Here is a 17,838-nt window from a genome sequence, read left to right on the forward strand (position 1 = left end):
CTGTCCATAGAGATGCTGTAGGCCCCGTCCCAAAAGCTGGAAAAGAATCCCCACTCGTTTGAGCTCTCTGCCTAGAGAATCGAACAGTGGTTGGATGTACAGATAATTTGCCCAGCAGTCAAGGACATTAACTTTAAAATCAAACCTGAGTTGAAACCCAAGCTCTTGCTTGCATTGCAAGCAACCGCAATCAAGTCTGAGAATATTTTTCAGCCTTGCTCTTATTTGAGTATTCACAGTGGTAGTACCCACAGCCACCTCCTGGGGGTGTCTTGAGCACCCTGCTCAGCTAAGCAGCACCTGCCATCCCAGAAGTTGGTGCCAATTGCCAGCTGCTGCCATTTGACTGGCTTATTTGTTTGGAATGGGCAGGGACCACCAGCCTTGAACTACCAAGACCTCATTAGGACTTGGCATGCATTGAGAACATATACGTGGGATCTCGCGTCCACTACCCTTACCCCTACCCCTACCACCCCCAACCCGTCTTTCTGGGAATCTGATTCCCCCACCCCCCCCAAAACAGCTGGATGTTATAAACTCACAAGAATGCAGCTGGGCTATGTAGGGTACGTAAGTGTTGTGCAAGCAACAAGTCTTTATTAATAAAGATCTTCCTGAAGGATTACCTCATTTGTAAAAAGAAAAAAAAGTAAGAAGGGGGAGGAGAAAAAAGAGCTGATCCCAAGGGCTCCGTGGGAAGTAAATGTCTAGAAGGGAATGATGGAATATATGTACTAATATGTCAGATACAATTGATGTATGGATTGTGACAAGAGTTGTAAGAGCCCCCAATAAAATGATCTTTTAAAAAAAGTACACTGAGGAATGACTACGGCAAAGATTAGAGGGACCTGAAACGATTTCGTTCACTCTGTGATCACACTGGCTCAGTGGAAACAAATGGTGCACAATTACACAGCTCGGCATCATTGGCTTAGCAGATTGGGCGCGTTCCCGCAAGGAACTGTGGCCTGATTGTCTTTTGGGAATATACTAAGTATATTTGCAACTCGTATGTTATTTGGGCCCGTGAACTAGCTCTTTGCAATCCCCCGTTTTTGTTTGGTTTTGATTTTTGCCTTTTGGGGTTTATAGCTCGCACCGTGCGGCCCGAGCACAGTGGCGGTGGAGAATTGGAGGAGGAAGAAAAGCCCTCTCTTTGCCCCCCTACTCCGCCTGCCTGCCCTGTCTGAGCGATTTTCTGGGGGGATCCGCGGTGGTTGTTGCCTGCCTGTTCTTATCGAAACTCACCTTGTGTTGACAGGGGACGCCCCCTTCCAGTGCTGGCTCTGTAGCGCCAAGTTCAAAATCAGCTCCGACTTGAAAAGGCACATGCGCGTGCACTCGGGGGAGAAGCCCTTCAAGTGCGAGTTCTGCAATGTCCGCTGCACCATGAAGGGGAACCTCAAGTCGCACATCCGCATCAAGCACAGCGGGAACAACTTCAAGTGCCCGCACTGCGACTTCGTGGGCGACAGCAAGGCCACGCTGCGGAAGCACAGCCGGGTGCACCAGTCGGAGCACCCCGAGAAGTGCGCCGAGTGCAGCTACTCCTGCTCCAGCAAGGCGGCCCTGCGCGTGCACGAGCGCATCCACTGCACCGACCGCCCCTTCAAGTGCACCCACTGCAGCTTCGACACCAAGCAGCCCAGCAACCTCAGCAAGCACATGAAGAAGTTCCACGGCGCCCTGGTCAAGACCGAGGCCCTGGAGAGGAAGGACGCGGCCAGACAGGGCGGCCGCCAGGTGGCCAGGCTGGACGCCAAGAAGACGTTCCACTGTGACATTTGCGACGCCTCCTTCATGCGGGAGGATTCGCTGCGCAGCCACAAGAGGCAACACAGCGAGTACAGCGAGAACAAGACCGCGGACGTGGCCGTGCTGCAGTTCCAGGTGGAGGCTGGCAAGCAGCCCGCGGCCCCAGCCAATGCCGCCGCCGCCGCCACGCCCCTCGCCCTGGGGCAGCTCCAAGTGCCCCTGCAGCCCAGTCAGGCGCCCCAGTTCAGCGACGGCAGAGTCAAAATCATCGTTGGGCACCAGGTACCCCAGTCCAACACCATCGTCCAGGCCGCCGCCGCCGCCACAGTGAACATCGTGCCCCCTGCCTTGGTGGCTGAGAGCGCAGAGGACCTCCCTGGAAATAGCCGGCTGCAGATCCTGCGCCAGGTCAGTCTGATCGCCCCTCCTCAGGCCGCGGGGTGCCCGAGCGAGGCGGGAGCCCTGGCGCAGCCCGCCGTCCTGCTGACCACCCACGAGCAGGCGGAGGGCGCCCCGCTGCACCAGACGCTGCTCCCCGCGCCCCCCGGAGGCTCCCCGGAAGGGTCCGCCAGCCAGACTTTCATCACCGGCTCGGGCATCACGTGCGCCGATTTGGAAGGCCTGAACGCGCTGATCCAAGAGGGGGCCGCGGAGGTGACGGTGGTGAGTGACGGCCAGAACATCACCGTGGCCACCACGGCGGCCCCCATCTTCTCCTCCTCGTCCCAGCAAGAACTCCCCAAGCAGACGTACTCCATCATCCAGGGGGCCGCCCACCCCGCTCTGCTCTGCCCGGCCGACTCCATCCCAGACTAGGACTTGAATAGTGGGAAGGGGCGGGGGGCGGGGAAACAAAGTAGAATGCTGTCTGAGGTTTGTTTGCTCCGAGTGTTTTTCAGGAATGCCGCCCCACCCCCAAACAGGTGTCTTTGATGTTGCCCACTCATCACGTCCGAGAGCACCTCCCATGTTGTAAGTGTAGAACATTGCAATTGCCACCAAGGTGCATGTGAGGAGGGGTTGCCTGGAAATGAAATTCAGTGAGTGGCCCCGAGACTATGTTGCTTTCCAAATCCATTTCCCAACTCTAATAAAGGTTCGGTTTGTGTTTTCTTTTGTTTGTCCGTTTAAATGAAAGCTGATGGTACTCGCAGACTCCCCCCTGCTCGGAAATGTCCTATGGAGTTTGAGATGGTGGTGGTGTTGGCCTGGATACACCGTGCTTGGCAGGTTGATCGTGTTTTCTCTATCATGTGACATGGATTACACACACACACACACACACACACACACATACACACACTTCCCCTGAAATGCTTCCGGTAATCGCAAACCAACAAACCAAGAAAATGGTTTCCTAATAAATTGATACATGATTAAAATCTCCTGAGTGCAAAGATAGTTACCAGTCTCGAGTTGAGGGGCTGATCATCGAACAGTTGAAGTGGATCAGACGAGGTGCCGCCTGAAACCAAGGACATGCTCCGAGGATGCAGCTCCGAGGCTGGGAAGGAGGAATGGGAGCCGGAAGCGCAGGGGGGAAGCGGACGCAGGGACAGCTCGTGGAGGGGCTGCCCAAAGTGGGTGTGAGTTGAGTGTAAAACTGGTGATCCGCTCTGTAAACCTACACCCAATTCACAATTTACAAGTTCAAGCATAAGCAAAGAGTGAAACAGAAGAAGCAAAAAGAGGTTTCAAGGCCCAGCTTATAAATATTCATGAGCCTTGAGGGCACACCAGTTAAGCATTTAGCTACTACCTGGAAGATTGTCAGGGGCATTTCTGCAGGACAAAGACCTGGCAGCCAGCTCCCGCAGAGACTCCAGCCTACGCTGTCAATGAGGTCGCAGTGGGTCGCCATGGACTCGAAAGCACTAAATGGCCACACAACACAAATAGTATGCACGCATCTCACCACCTTCCCGGGCAGATGAACTGTGTACCGGATGTGGTTTGACGCCGTTTGCATTGTCAGGCCCCGATGGACTTGTCCTGCGGTTGGTTGACATCTGAAGCAATCGCCTACTAATATTTAGGACGGAATTGTCTAGGATGCCACTTTGGGGGGGATACTGGTACTTGTGCAGCAGATGCAGGGACCGGTTGAGTGGCCTCGTGCAGGCAGCCAGGTGTCTCCATAGCAGAGACGGTATGGCCATCATGACCCCGTGTGCCACAGAAGGAAGCTGCCCAGTCCTGCGCCATCGTCAGCGTCATTGCCACGTGGAGCCCACTGCTGCAGACACTGTGTCATTCCATCTCATTGGGGATCTTCCTCTTTTTCGCTGACCCTACGCTTTACCAAGCACTATGTCCTCCAGAGACTGGTCTCTCCTGATAACATGTACGGTGGACGGGAGAGATCTTTCTCTACCTTCACTTCCAAGGCGCGTGCTGGCTGTATTTGCTCCCAGACAACTTGGTTTATTCTTCTGACCGTCTGAATCATTCCAGTGCATCCGCTCGTAGCGCTTCCTTGCTCAACGCCCAGCTTTCAGGAGCGTAGGCGGCTATTGGAAAGACCGAGGCTTGGGTCAGGGGCGCCTTAGACTTCACACAGAGAAGTGTATTCTCAAAACTCCCTGACATCCTGTAGACTGACTCATAGGATTGCAGAACTGCGGAGGAGACAAACTCTTTGCGGTAAGGGAAAGCCCCACCTTTCTCCCTGGTGGCTTTGAACTGCTGACCTGTGGCTAGCAGCCCAACATGTCAACCAGGGGGCCACCAGGGCTCCTGAGTGTGTTGAGAGAGAAAGTCAAATTACCGGTATGGTGTTTTGAATTAAAATGCTGTTTGCCCAGTAGATGGAACCAGAGAGCCAGCTAGAATGACCCTTATTGCGGCCCAACAATGTTTTCTAAGGAGGTAACGCCTCTGACTTCTCCAATAGGAGCATCTTCAAGGAGTCCTGGTGGAGCGGTGGTTCTGCCTTGGGCTGCCATCTGAGTAGTCAGCAGTTTGAAGCCACCAGCAGCTCTGCGAGAGAAAGACCAGGCTTTCTACTCCCGTAAACAGTTATAGTCTTGGAAACTCACAGGGGTTCAGTATGAGTCAATGTTGACTTAATAGCAGTTTGGGGTTTTTTTGGAGGGTGATCTTCAGGTCGTGGTGGGCTGTTAATATTGAATGAAATGTGTTCTCACAATGTCAGCAAGGCGTGGTGAGGCAAATTTAGCATGTTATGGGGGTAGTGCAAATGGGCACGGCTGCTAGGGGAAAGGTGGGAGGTTCTAGTCCACTGGAAGTCTCCTGGAAAGATAATTCAGCTGTTGCAAACCCTCTGGACTCACGCACACCGGGGACACCAGAAGTCTGACCCTTCTCAACTACAACCGGCTTCTTAGACACACTTCCACCAATGTTGTTGCCACTTTTATTCTCCCTGCCCTGCCCCAGCACAAATTTGTTTAGTCAAAAACTTCCCAAAAGATAAATCTCAGTTTTGCATGAAGACTATCCCCTCCTCCCCTTCCCCATTTTAGGGGAGGGGGATTAATAAATAAAACCAGTGTCATGTAGTCAACTCTGATTCCTTGTGACCCTGTTTGTGGGACCCCGTCTGTGTAGAACTGAGTTCCATGGGCTTTCAAGGACTGATTTTCCAACAGTGGATGACCAGGCCTTTCTTCCAGGTACCCCTGACTGGACTTGAACCTCCAACCATTCTGTTTGCATCCAAGCACGTTAACCATTTGCACCACCCTGGGACTCCAGTAACAAAGTAGGGAAATTACATGATGTTGATTTGGAAAACTTGATGGTTTGTGTGTTGGATGTGAAAAATTGGTTTCCCTTAGGAAAGAGCTATAAGACTTATAACTGGACAGTTACACTAAGTCACACGGACAAGTTCACTGTCATGGTGATGCTGACTCAGCGTGACCCTTTATGACAGGATAGAGCCCCTGTGGGCTTCCAAAACTAGCTGTGGTGTAGAAAGCCCCCTAAGGTTCCTATCGAATCTTTCAAGTTGCTGATATCAATTTCATCTCATATAGATAATTCTTAAAAGAGCATAATGCTCAAGAAAGTCATTTTTTACTAAGTCAAGAGACTTCTCAGGATGTTTTGTATTATGATTGAAGATTATTTCAGGACAACAGTTTGAGGGGCTCATCTAGTTTATAGATTCTAGAAGAATTTTTAAATTTTGTTCTGCATGTTCCCCCTTTTGATCAGGATTTTCCTATGGAATCTTTGACCCAAATGTTCAGGCCTGGTTGCCGGGCACCATCCTGTTCTTCTGATCTCGTGGCAAAGAAGCCCCAGCTGGTGTTTTGATCTATGTTTCCATAACATCTCTGCATGAGTGTTTGGACCATTTATGTTTTCCTCTTTGTGAACTTTTGATTGCTACTCCCTCATTTTTTCCACCTGGCTCCAGGATCAACAAGCTTTGAGACATACTATTGAAAATTTTGTTCAGTTCTCATTTGTCTTTTTTATTTTCATTGTGCTGCTGTTGCCATATAAAAATAACTGTTTTTCTATGAAATGAAGTCACAAAGTATTGCTACAACACCTTAGAAACCTTTATTAAACAAAAATGTGAAGCTATTGTTTCTCCATGTAGCCTCCAGTGACTGGGGGAGGAACATCTCAGCAAAGGGGGGTGAGAGTGGGTGCACCACCCAGAGAAGGCCCCCTGGGTGGCTGGGCTGTACGTGCTAACACGGTTGAGTTGGTGGGTGTTTGGCTGTGTAGGTTCTCAACAACAACATCAGTAAACATGTCCGAGAAGAACAAGCAGGGGGCAGAGAAATAAGAGGAAAAACACAGGGGAAAGCATTGAGGTTCTTGGGGAGAGTTAGTGCCTGAGAAGGCTGCTCAGAAAAAGATAGGTTGTTTTCATTTCTGGGAAAGAAATACCACATAGGTGCTAGATAGATAGGACAGCTGTGTCGCTCATCTGAGCCGGGACACATGTGAGAGGAGAGTGGCACTCTTGATAGTGATATTAACACGAAACAAAGAAAAACCCCCCACCTCACTGCCATCAAGTTGACACTGGCGCACAGTGAGTGTATAGGACAGGGTAGGCTTGCCCCTGCGAGTTTCCGAACAGGAAGCTCCATCCTTCTCCCATGGAGACGCTGGTGGTTTTCTAACTGCTGGCCTTTCAGATCAGAGCCTGCTGCGTAACCATTCACCACCAGGGCTCCTCAGGCTGAAAACCAAAGGCCAAACCATCCAGTCAATCCCAGTGATGTGGAGAGGGCCAGGGCAAATCTGTGTGCAGCGGACCCTACTGGCGGACAGCAGGCCCAGCCCTGAAGATCTGGACTAGTGACTGATGCTTCCCCCTAGGGGTGGAGTGCAGCAGCACATCAGGATTACATTTTACTTCGCGTGGGCCAGTTGGGTAAGGAAATGGTACATTCCCAAGGGCACAACGCTGATAGCCATCGGATTTTCATCTAAGAGTCCAGATGTAAATCCAGTGCTGCCTTCGCTGTAGACGTGCTACTGGTCTGTGCCAGCCGACCTACCCGTAGGTGTGTTATCTTGCCTACTTGCCACGTCAGGCAGCTTTGATTCTTGTTTTGAGTGTGTACACTTCCTCTCTGCTACAGAATCATGTGTGCCCACCGAGTCCATTGGCATCATGGTGCGTGCACTGTGCTGCCCTGATGCATTGACCTTGGGCAAAGCCATGTGGCCATTTGCTTTGGCCAATGCACCATGAGCTCAATGAGAAGAGAAGAAACCCTGGCTGTCCAAAGGTGAATCCACGCCACCCGGCAACTCCATCACTGGAGGTCCTGGAGGTCAGCTGCCATAGAGAGTGCGGCCTAGAGAACCTGTGGGCAGTTAGACTCTCTCACATGGGGTTACTCTGTGCCAAAACTTAGTGGCGCATAATACCACCCGCAATGGGATGGGAAGATCATTAAACGGGCTGGTGCATCAGGCAGCTAACCGCAAGGTCAGTGGTTCAAACACACCAGCCACGCTGAGGAAAACAGATGAGCCCTTCTGCTCTCATGAAGATTCAGAGACCCACAGGGACCATTCTACCCTGTCGTGGAGGGTCACTGTGAGTTAGACTCCATTGATGGCAGTGAGTGGGGTTTGGTCTGGACTTTCCTGCCCTCCAGGGACCAGCCAGGAGCACACACCCAGAGTAGCTGATGGCCGAGGAGAAATGAGCAAAAACACTTAAGGAAAACTGGCACCCACAGCCTGGAGCTCAGCCCAGCAGAGCCAGAGGGAGACAGTAAACATGTGTAGTGGACAGCCACGGAGATTATGAGCTGGTTTGCTACACAGCAAACACAGGAGGCTGCCAGGGCATGAAGAAGTCACCTTGGGACTGCTGACGGAACTGCCCTGTGTATTCACTGCCCAGTGTTTGTTTGGCTGAGTGAAATAATGTTGCCCTAAGCATACTATTTTAAAACCCTTTTTAAGAAAGAGTCATTCATCAGTGAGCCGTAAGCTAAGGGGCCTGCCTCCCTCCGCCCATCTCCTCCTTCCCTCTGTGTCCCTGGAACCAGGGACCACTCCCCTGCCAGAGGCTGCAGATTCCGAAATCATCCCCCAGGTGGACTCCTGGGAAACTCGTTCATCCTGGAAAGACACACGGATCAATGAGCGGGAACGAAAACGATGCTGGAAAAGAATCTTGAAAGTCCTGCGAGCTGCCAAAAGAACAAACAAATCTGTCTTGGAAGAAGTACCGCCCGAAGGCCCTTAGAAGCGAGGATGGCGAGACTTTGTCTCACGTGCGTTGGACGTGCTGTCAGGAGAGAGGCAGTGAACCAGAGGGAGACCCTTGACGAGATGGATTGGCACCGTGGCTGCAACGATGGGCTGAGACAGAACAAATGTGAGGATGGCGCAGGACTGGGCAGTGTTTCATTCTGCTGGGCAGAGGATCTGCCTCGATGGCACCGAACAACAACAGGACACTAAGGAAAGCCCCTTTAGCTGGGTCATAAATGCCTCTAAGAACCAAACAAGGAGCCCTGGTGGTGTCCTGGGTTACAAGTTGGGCTGCTAACTGCAAGGTCAGCAGTTCAAACCCACCAGCCACTACTCGGGAGACAGATGAGGCTGGCTGCTCCCGTAAAGACTGACATCCTAGGCAACCTCTGCCCTATAGGGTCACTATGAGTCAGAACCGGTGCGATGACAGTCTTCCATCGTTCGTATTTTGTTTTGAAAGCCCATGTGGTAACAAGGTACACGGGTGGCTGTTGTTGCTTGGCGGTGGGGGTGGTGGGGGTGGTAGTTCGGTTTTGCTGTGGTTGTTTTTGAAGAGAGTATACGCAGTGGAACGGACACCCATTCAACAGCAGTGTGTGCGGGTACAAGTCAGCCGTTCTCACCTCCTTTCCCAGTTGTCTCCCCACCTCCCACCGGTCCCAGACGCTCACTGCCCTCTAAGGTTCCTAGCTTACCTTTTGAGTGGCCTTGACCCCACGGGAACCAAAACCACATCGAGTTCACGTTGACTCAGCGGCCCCCTGTGGGTTTCTGAGCCTGTCACTGTGGAAGAGCGTAGAAAGTGCTGGTGGTTTCGAACCGCCGACCAGGCGGACCACAGCCCAACGTGTAACCACTTCACCACCAGGGTTCCTTTAGATCCCACAAAGATCTTACAAAGAACACAGAGAGCCGTGGTATACTTCTTTTTCTCAATTGTTCAACTCGACTGTGGTTTAAGGAAAATTCACGGGAGTCATTTTAGCTTAAAGATTATCTCAGGGCAGCAGGTTTGCGGGTCCAGCCAGCCTCTGTGGCGTTAGAAAGAGAATTTCTGGCTTCCGAGAGAATTTCTAATTCTGTTCTGCCTCCCCTCCCTCTCGGGTCTCCTGGAGAACCTTCTACAGAAACACACAGGAACACTCGTGAGGGCAGGCGCAGGGCCGGGTGGTGTCTCATTCTGTCGTACTGAGGGTGGCGATGTGTCGGCAGTGACTTGCCAGGACCTAACAATGGCAGCACTGGGGCTCACACACCACAATGGCGAGGCGGGCGTGGGGCCAGGCAACCAGTCCTTCTCTTGTCCCCAGGGTGACTGTGAACTGGGGCCCACTCAACAGCCACAAACAACAGCTGTCACCTCTCTGGGGAGTCCTGTCACCTGGAAAAAGGCTTTATTTGTCCCCTCAGGTATTCCTAGGAGAGAGTAGGACAGTGATGTGACAAGCCAAGACAGGTGGCTTATGAGAGCACATCCCAGGCCGGGGCTCGCCCCCAGCAAGGTCCAGGGCCTCCCCTGCGACTGGGGGACATGGTAGATAGCTCACTGTTGTCTTTTCTTGTCTTTCTCTTTAATTACTTACTCGTTCTTATTCATGATTTTATTGGGAGCGCTTCTAGATGTCATAGCATTCCATAATTTTTTTTTAGCATTCCATAATTTAAATAGATCGAGCAGGCTTATACATTGCTACTACAATCAGTTTCAAGACATTTTCTTTCTTCTTGAACTCTTTGATAGCAGCTTGGCTTTATCCCTTCCCTCCCCCACCCGTGCCCCCCACCCCCAGGAAACCTTGTTATTATTGTTATATACTATTATTCTATTATTTTTATTATCTTTTTTTTAGCCGCATCTTACCCCATCCAATATATCCATTCATCTACAATTCTGTCCCCCTCGAGGGAGGTTATACAGTCATCATTGCTATCAGCCCCCCCTTCCCATCCTCTTTTTTCTCTTTAAAAATAAAAAGAAGTTCACTCATTTGCTCTGCGGGTTGACACTGGTCTAGAAACATGGAAATTCCCAGCCCGGGCAGGCTGCCTCAGCCTTGTTTGCTCCTAATTTATTTTCACGGCAAATTCTTGGTGCCAACTTAAGTGGAATGACCAATTACAGCCTGGAGCTCACTATTATCATGGGTAATTAGATAATTACCACCCTTACACTGTTATTATAAATAATAGCCGGTCCTGGTGGCATGGTGGGTGTGCTAGGGGCTGCTGACCGCAAGGCCCGCAGTTTGAAACCAGGACCAAGAGGGGCCTTTCTACTCCCTTAAAGCATGAGAGCAATGGTTCTCAACCTGTGGGTCGCGACCCCTTTGGGGGTCAAACAACCCTTTCACAGGGGTCACCCAATTCATAACAGTAGAAAAATGACAGTGATGAAGTAGCAATGAAAGTAATGTTATGGTTGGGGGTCCCCACCACATGAGGAACCGTATTAAAGGGTCGCGGCATGAGAAAGGTTGAGAATTGCTGCAGTGCAGGCTCAGAGAGCGCAGGGGCAGTACCACCTGTCCCTTAAGGTCGCTGTGAGTAGTTACGGACTCCGAGGCAGTGAATTGTTGCTCACCGTACAGGCCACCCGCCTGCCCATGTGCATGCACTTCTCAGCACTTCTAAGTCTCTCTTTTTTTTTTTTTTTTAGGTTTATTTTCTAAGTCTCTCTATTTTAGTGGGAAATATCTGATGGATTTCCGTTTTGTTGTAGTTTCCCAAACGTATTTTGTCTACTGCCCTCTTGGGGCTGGGGGGGAAGGCGGGGGGGAGGGGGGGCACGGGGGATCTGGCCCTGTGCCTCCCTGGCGATTAGAAACACTGGTCCTCCAGCCCCGGGCTTGGCCTGCGGAGGCTCGGGAGTCACATGCAGCTCTTCCGGTCCCTACTTGTGGTTCTGAAGTAAAACTGAAAATGAAAATTAAACTAGCCTAGTTTCATTTAAAGGACATTATTCAGACCATGGTGATTTCCTGTGGTCGTGAAACTGTGGATGGCTCTCAACCACACTGTTGTGAGGGACAGGATTGGCTCTTCCATCTCACTAGTCAACCGAGCCCTGCTCGAGCCTAGCACCCGGGAGAACGTGTAGGTATCTGTTTTCAAAACGCCCCAGGATCTTTCCAGCACCCATCCTGCCCCCTACACACACACACACACACAAGCGGGGGGCAGTCATACCCACTTAGGGAACCACTGAGTCATAAACAGGGTCTGGTTTTCCCAGATTCACTGCTACCATCCCCCGGGCTGGACTCACACTGTCAGGTCTCCGCAAGGAGAGCCGCAGGGTACACAGCCGGGCAGAACCGGGGCTCTGACTCGGCCCGTGGAACCTGTGCTCATCGGCACTGTGTCACACTGGCCGCCTACCATCGCTGTCCCTGAGGCGGCCAGTCAAGCTATATTCTTTCTCATTCTTGACAAGCCCCCTTTATCCTGATGGGTCTCCACCCAGAGGCTTCTGGGAAGAAAGGCCTTCCATTGATTACCCCAAAAAAGCAACCACTGATAACCCTATAGAACACAGTCCGACGCTGACACGGCCGGGCCGTCCTGACGTGGAACTGACTCCACAGCACCTCGGACCAGAGCTGGGATCTTGATCACGCTCCATACAGGTGCTGTCAGATGAAAGATTAAGCTGCTCGCCGCAGGGTCAAATCCACCAGCAGCTTGACGAGAATAAGATGAGGCTGTCTGCTCCCATGAAGACGAACAGCCTCAGAAACCCTGCGTAGTGTGGCTCTGGGTCCGATGGGCTTGAGGGCAGTGGGAAAGAGATGACGTGTGGACAGGAAGACTGCTGGCTGAGTCAGGGACTCACTGCGTGTCTCTTGGCAAAACGATTTGTCAACACTGCAGGGCAGTCCCTTGTCTTCTTCAAAGGGGCAGAGGTCGCCACCTTTCTCTGGGAATAAAGGGACAAACATTAGACAACCAGAAAAGCCAACAACAACAACAACACTACCACCACCACCACTACCAAATCAGGATAAAGGTGGTTTGTAAAACAGGAGGAAGAACATAGCTTTCGTGGAAACATGCTAGAGCGAGAAGGAGCAAACCCATCTTGAAATTCAGGGTTGGCCCTGATGTGCTGCTTCCGTGACTTCCTGCTGAAAGTTGCTCCTATCTGCTTGATTAAACCTGGCACCAGAATTTTGTCCCACCTGTTTAAGCATCTCTCAAAGACTTTCAGTGGGTTTGAGAGACACGGTGCTGGTAAGGATATAAAGACCCCTGATAGCATCGTGGCTATGAGTTTGGGCTGCTAACTGTGAGGTCAGCTGTTTGAAACCACTAGCTTCTCTGAGGGCGGAAGCCGAGGCTTTCTGTTCCCATAAAGAGTTAGTCTTGGAAACTCACAGGGCCAGTTCTACTCTGCCCTTATAGGCTCACTATGAGCCGGATGGCCGTGATGACAGTGGGTTTGTTTGGATAGTGTTACACAGTGGTGGCCCCTTCTTCATTTTAGTTTGCATGAGCCCCTGTCCACCAGGCAAGATGCAAATGTACCAGCTGCAGCTCAGCAAAAGGGGTAGTCCATTGTAAATTTGTTTCAGGAGATAAAGAATCATCATAATGTAAAAACATGGTCGAGTTTGACTTTCTCTGACATCCTAAGTGGCCTAGTGGTTATTTGTTGCACTGCTAACTGCAAGGTCAGCAGTTCAAAATCACTAGCCACTCCTTGGGAGGAAGACAGGTGCTCTACTCCCATAAAGAATTAGTCTTGGAAACTCACAAGGGCAGTTCTGCCCTGTCCTATAGGGTCACTATACAATGACTTGATGGCAGTGAGGGGTGTTTGTTTGTTTGTTTTCTGAGTTTTAACTTCCCAACGTGGAGGTAGAATCAAGATCTCCATCCAAAGCCCAAGGCCCATTCCTGAGGCAGGGGTCAGACATGCCTCCACCCTCCCAACATTCCCCCCAATTCTAATACCAGCTGTCCTCTCCACCACCCACCACCCTCCACCTTTTCTACTTCTCTGGTCTAGCCAAATAGATTGTTGGATAATCAGTTGCTATGGCCACATAGACTTCACAGACATCCTCCCAGCACGGGGATTTCATTAGGTTACCATTTCACGTTCAGGGTCTCTCAGGATAGTTCTCTGTCAGGACAGCCTCTTCCCAGCTGTGCTTCCAAACAGGCCTTCCCATATGCCCCAGTCCTCATGCCAGAAGCCTTCGTGGTTGGCCTGGCTCCTGCTCTGTTTGGCCGGTGTCACAAGGCTCTCTGTCCTCTAAGTGCTCAGAGGCAGCCAACCCACTCTGCCAGGCAGCCTGGGCTCAAAGACCCTCAGCTCTGTGAGCTGGGGGCCTGTCCTGCCTTCTCCCGCTGCTGCTCTTTCTCTGCTGGGCTTCTCCCAGCCTCTGGTGATGTCTGTCTGTCTGTCTGTCTGTCTGTCTGTCTGTCTGTCTGTCTGTCTGTGTTTCCTGGGTAGAAACTCAGGGACCCTGGATCCAAAGGATGTGCTCCGTCGCTTTCTCTTCTTCTTTACACCTAGGGAAATGGACAAATCCTCTAAGTTTCCATTCATTCTCACACAACTGCCATGCATCTTATTTGCATTATCAAGAGGCTAGCCAGTCCCTTGGGTGGGTCATAGCACCTCATTTGCATAGTCCCACCCAGTCATTTGGTGGGAACTAAACATACCATAGCTAGCAGGGCCACCACGTTCCTTCACGGCTGCACTGCAAAGAATCCTGACTTAGTAAGCACGGTTTTCTGCCCTCGAGATCTTTGTCTCCCTGCGAGTTTTGTCCCTTGAGATCAAGTCATTCTCCAGGCCTGCTACCTGAGTCTCAGGACCAGCACTTTGAGCGCAGGCATCGCAAAAGAGTAAAACAGGGTTTTCCAAAAATGAGACGCACTGACTCTGTTGCTGTCACTAGGTAGATTTGTAGAAGGCTTTAGTAATATTTCTTTTTTTTTTTTTTTTTACTAGAAAGAACGCTTTCAGGAAAAATGCAAATACAGTCCACACACAATACAATACATTTTTTTTTCTGGTGGGGAGGGGGTGGTGTTAGGCTTTATTTTTCAGAGCCATTTTAGGTTAGTTCGGGTAGACTAGAGAAACAAATCCAGAAACACTCATATATATGTAAGAGAGAGCTTTATATAAAGAGTAATTGTATATGAAGAAAACATCTCAGCCCAGTCCAGATCAAGACCATAAATCTGATATTACCCCATATGTCCGATACCAGTCTGTAAATTCTTCCTCAGACTCACGATGACGCCGAATGCAGGAAGATCACAGGCCAGTGGGTGGAAAGTCTTGTGGATCCAGTGGTGGTGGAAGCCTCTCAGCACTGGCCTGGGTCTCCGCGTGGCTCCTCCAGCTCCAGGGCTCTGGCTCCATGAGCGTAGCTCCATGTGGCTTGTCAACAGAGAGTGCGTGTCTGGCTTCCAGGGAGGAAGACAGGAACTCCCGGAATCCTCAGGAGAAGTCCATGCCCACACAGAGGTCTCACTGACTATGACCTGATGGACAGGCTGGACTCCACCCAGCATGCAAGTTGACAGTAGATTATGTAATTGCCACTGTTGGCAAAATCAAGACATTTGCTGATGCCAATAGAGCCTCTTATCTATGCCTCTTCTACCTTGCTGGTGGGGGGCAATGGTGTGATCCTTTTGGCATCCGGTGGACAGTGGTGGGATTCGACTCCTTTAACAACCGGTTCATTGCTCCAATGACCCTTTTAAGTATAAAAAAACAATATACTGAGAGGTAGTTGATTATCTCATACAGGTAACACTTAAAGAAGGACAAAGTAAGAGGGACAACGAACTACAATGTTATAAAAGAGTTGACTGTTCAAAAAGAGTAAGGAATATAAGTTTGTGATTTTAGCTGCCCACCTTAGTTAGAATGAACCCTGGTTACAAGTGCCATTTTAACAACCGGTTCGCCAAACTCAACAAAACATTAGCTATCAGTTAGTTCTACTGTACAGGTGGGAACTGACTGAATCCCACCGCTGCCCACGAAGCAGATGCTCCTGTGCACTGAACAGAAACTGGCACTCTTCCCAACGGGAAGTCCTGGGCACAACCCAGGTGGCTGTCCGCAGGGGAGGAGGCACAACCTCCAGCATTTTCACACCATAGAATCCTACCTCTCTTGTCAGCTGAGAGGGATGGACAACAGTGACAGCCATTCAGATGACCTTAGCAATATAATATTACATACGGGGGATGGGGGGTAATGCTGGGAGACTGGGATGCGCTTTTTATAAAAATGGTAAATTGCACATTTTTTAGACATACAGGTAGTGCCGTCTAACTTGTTAGCAAGAGAAAAGCAAAGGAAAGAAGTAGGCAGCGTTCCAGGTGCTGGTCGTCTAATGCAGGACTTCTTAACCTTTGTCCACTCTGGACCCCTTTTGACCCGAGCCATTTGCAACAAGGGCAACTGCTGCCAGAAACACCTTCAGATGAATGATGCGTTTGATTCTGAATTAATTTTTGGTCATTGTGCATTCAGAAACCTTTTATTGTTGTCAAATTTTTCTTGACCCGTCAAATTCCAATACAGGCCTCCCTGTGGGATAGTAACCCACCATTTAAGGAGCTTTGGTTTAATGCAGATGGGAGATAGACCCATGAGGTGAGATGTAGGTTGTGGTTGAAGTCCTAGCTGTGGGTGAGTGATGGGTTCCTGGGTGCTTCTTATATCGTACAAGTCAAGGAGCAAACAGCCAACCTGATACATGTCGACCAGCAACGCCACGGTGGAGGCATGCTGGGCTGCCCAGACTGTGGTTGCTAACTGCCACAGGGTTGATTCCGAGTCAGCGGTGACCCTCGTCCTGATGACTCCAACTGTGTGCACTTGGGGAAGGACCGGTGGTGGCGCTGTGGGGCGAGCGTTGGGTGCTAACCGTAAGGCCCTGCCTTGACAGCCCACCAGCTGCTCTCAATAGAAAGATGAGGCTGCCTGCTCCCATCACGATGTCCCGCAGGGTCACTCGCTAGAAGTCGGAATCGACGGTGTGGCAATAGGTTGGGTTTGGGTTGGTGCACTTCAGATAAAGAAAACCAGAGAGCTGTTTTGTGTGTGTGTGTGTGTGTGTGTAGAGAGAGAGAGAGAGAGAGAGAGAGAGTTAGCGTTGGTGGCACAACAGGTAAAAAGGTTCGTGGTTGGAATCCAGCAGCTGCTCTGTGGGAGAAAGAAAGATGCGGCAGTGGCTTCCCTAAAGACAAGAGCCTTGGAAAGTCAGGGCAGTTCTACTCTGTCCTACCCTAGGCAAGAAGGCGATCGATACGTTTGCCTTAGAGAGGAGACACAGACAGCCTGAGCTCTGCATATATACGTCTGTATGTGTATATGCATACACACCATCTCTATATTATGTATATATTGGACTATTCACATACTATATACACAAGCACTATATATGTCTGTATGTGTATATGCATACACACCATCTATTATTATGTATACATTGGACTACACACATACTGTATACACATGCACTATATATGTCTGTGTGTATATGCATACATACTATCTATATATTATATACACATTGGACTACACACATACTATATAAACATATGCACTATATATGTGTACGTGTATGTGTACCTATATATATTTGGAGCCCTGGTGGTACAATGTTAAGCACTCAGCTGTTAAAGCATGCAGTTATTAGTGTAAACCCACCCAGCAACTCTAAGTGAGGATGGCTGGGGGATCTGCTCCTGTACCATTACATCAAAGGAAACCTTACAGGGCAGCCCTCCTCTGTTGTTATGAGTGGCATGGCCCACCCCATACATATGTTACATGCATGTAACATACCTTTGACCTCCTGAAGGCCACTTTCACGAGCCTTGATGGTGGATACAGGCAAGAGGAAATCCTTGACGACTTCAGTCTTTTCTCCGTTTCTCGTGTTACCCTGAGGATTTGGGTCTTCTTTACATTGAGTGGGAATCCATACTGAAGGGGCAATCTTCGATCTTCCTCAGCACGAACTTCAAGTCATGTGGTCAGAAGACCCGTCCCTGGAGGGCATCATGCTTGATAAAGTGGAGGGGAGTCAAAAGGGAAGAAGACCCTCCTTGAGAGACCGGCACAGTGACAGCCACCATGGGCTGGGGCGTTCGCAGCTGTGAGGATGGAGCAGGACCCGGCAGTCTTTCACTCTGTTGGGCCCAGGGGCGCTATGAGTCGGAGCCCACTGGACGGCACCTACCAACAGGAGCATGTTTACGTATGAATCAATCTCTCTCTCTCTCTCTCTCACACACACACACACACACACACAAGTCGGAGCCCACTGGAGGGCACCTACCAACAGGGTCATGTTTACGTGTGAATCAATCTCTCTC

The 17,838-nt window shown here is 50.4% G+C and overlaps 1 protein-coding gene across 1 annotated transcript in view; it reads left to right on the top strand.

Moving 5' to 3' along the window:
* Nucleotides 1-2,874, top strand: part of ZFP64 (ZFP64 zinc finger protein) — a 36,710-nt gene extending 33,836 nt beyond the window's left edge. The window contains exon 6 of the mRNA XM_045295482.1: nt 1,268-2,874. Coding sequence (XP_045151417.1) covers nt 1,268-2,577 — 1,310 coding nt within the window. The 3' untranslated portion in view covers nt 2,578-2,874. The remainder of the gene's footprint in view (nt 1-1,267) is intronic.
* The last annotated feature ends 14,964 nt before the right edge of the window (nt 2,875-17,838 follow it).

The sequence above is a fragment of the Echinops telfairi genome, unplaced genomic scaffold (genome assembly GCF_000313985.2).
Source record: "Echinops telfairi isolate 266 unplaced genomic scaffold, ASM31398v2 ScPeMD7_5592;HRSCAF=6446, whole genome shotgun sequence".
NCBI lineage: Eukaryota > Metazoa > Chordata > Mammalia > Afrosoricida > Tenrecidae > Echinops > Echinops telfairi.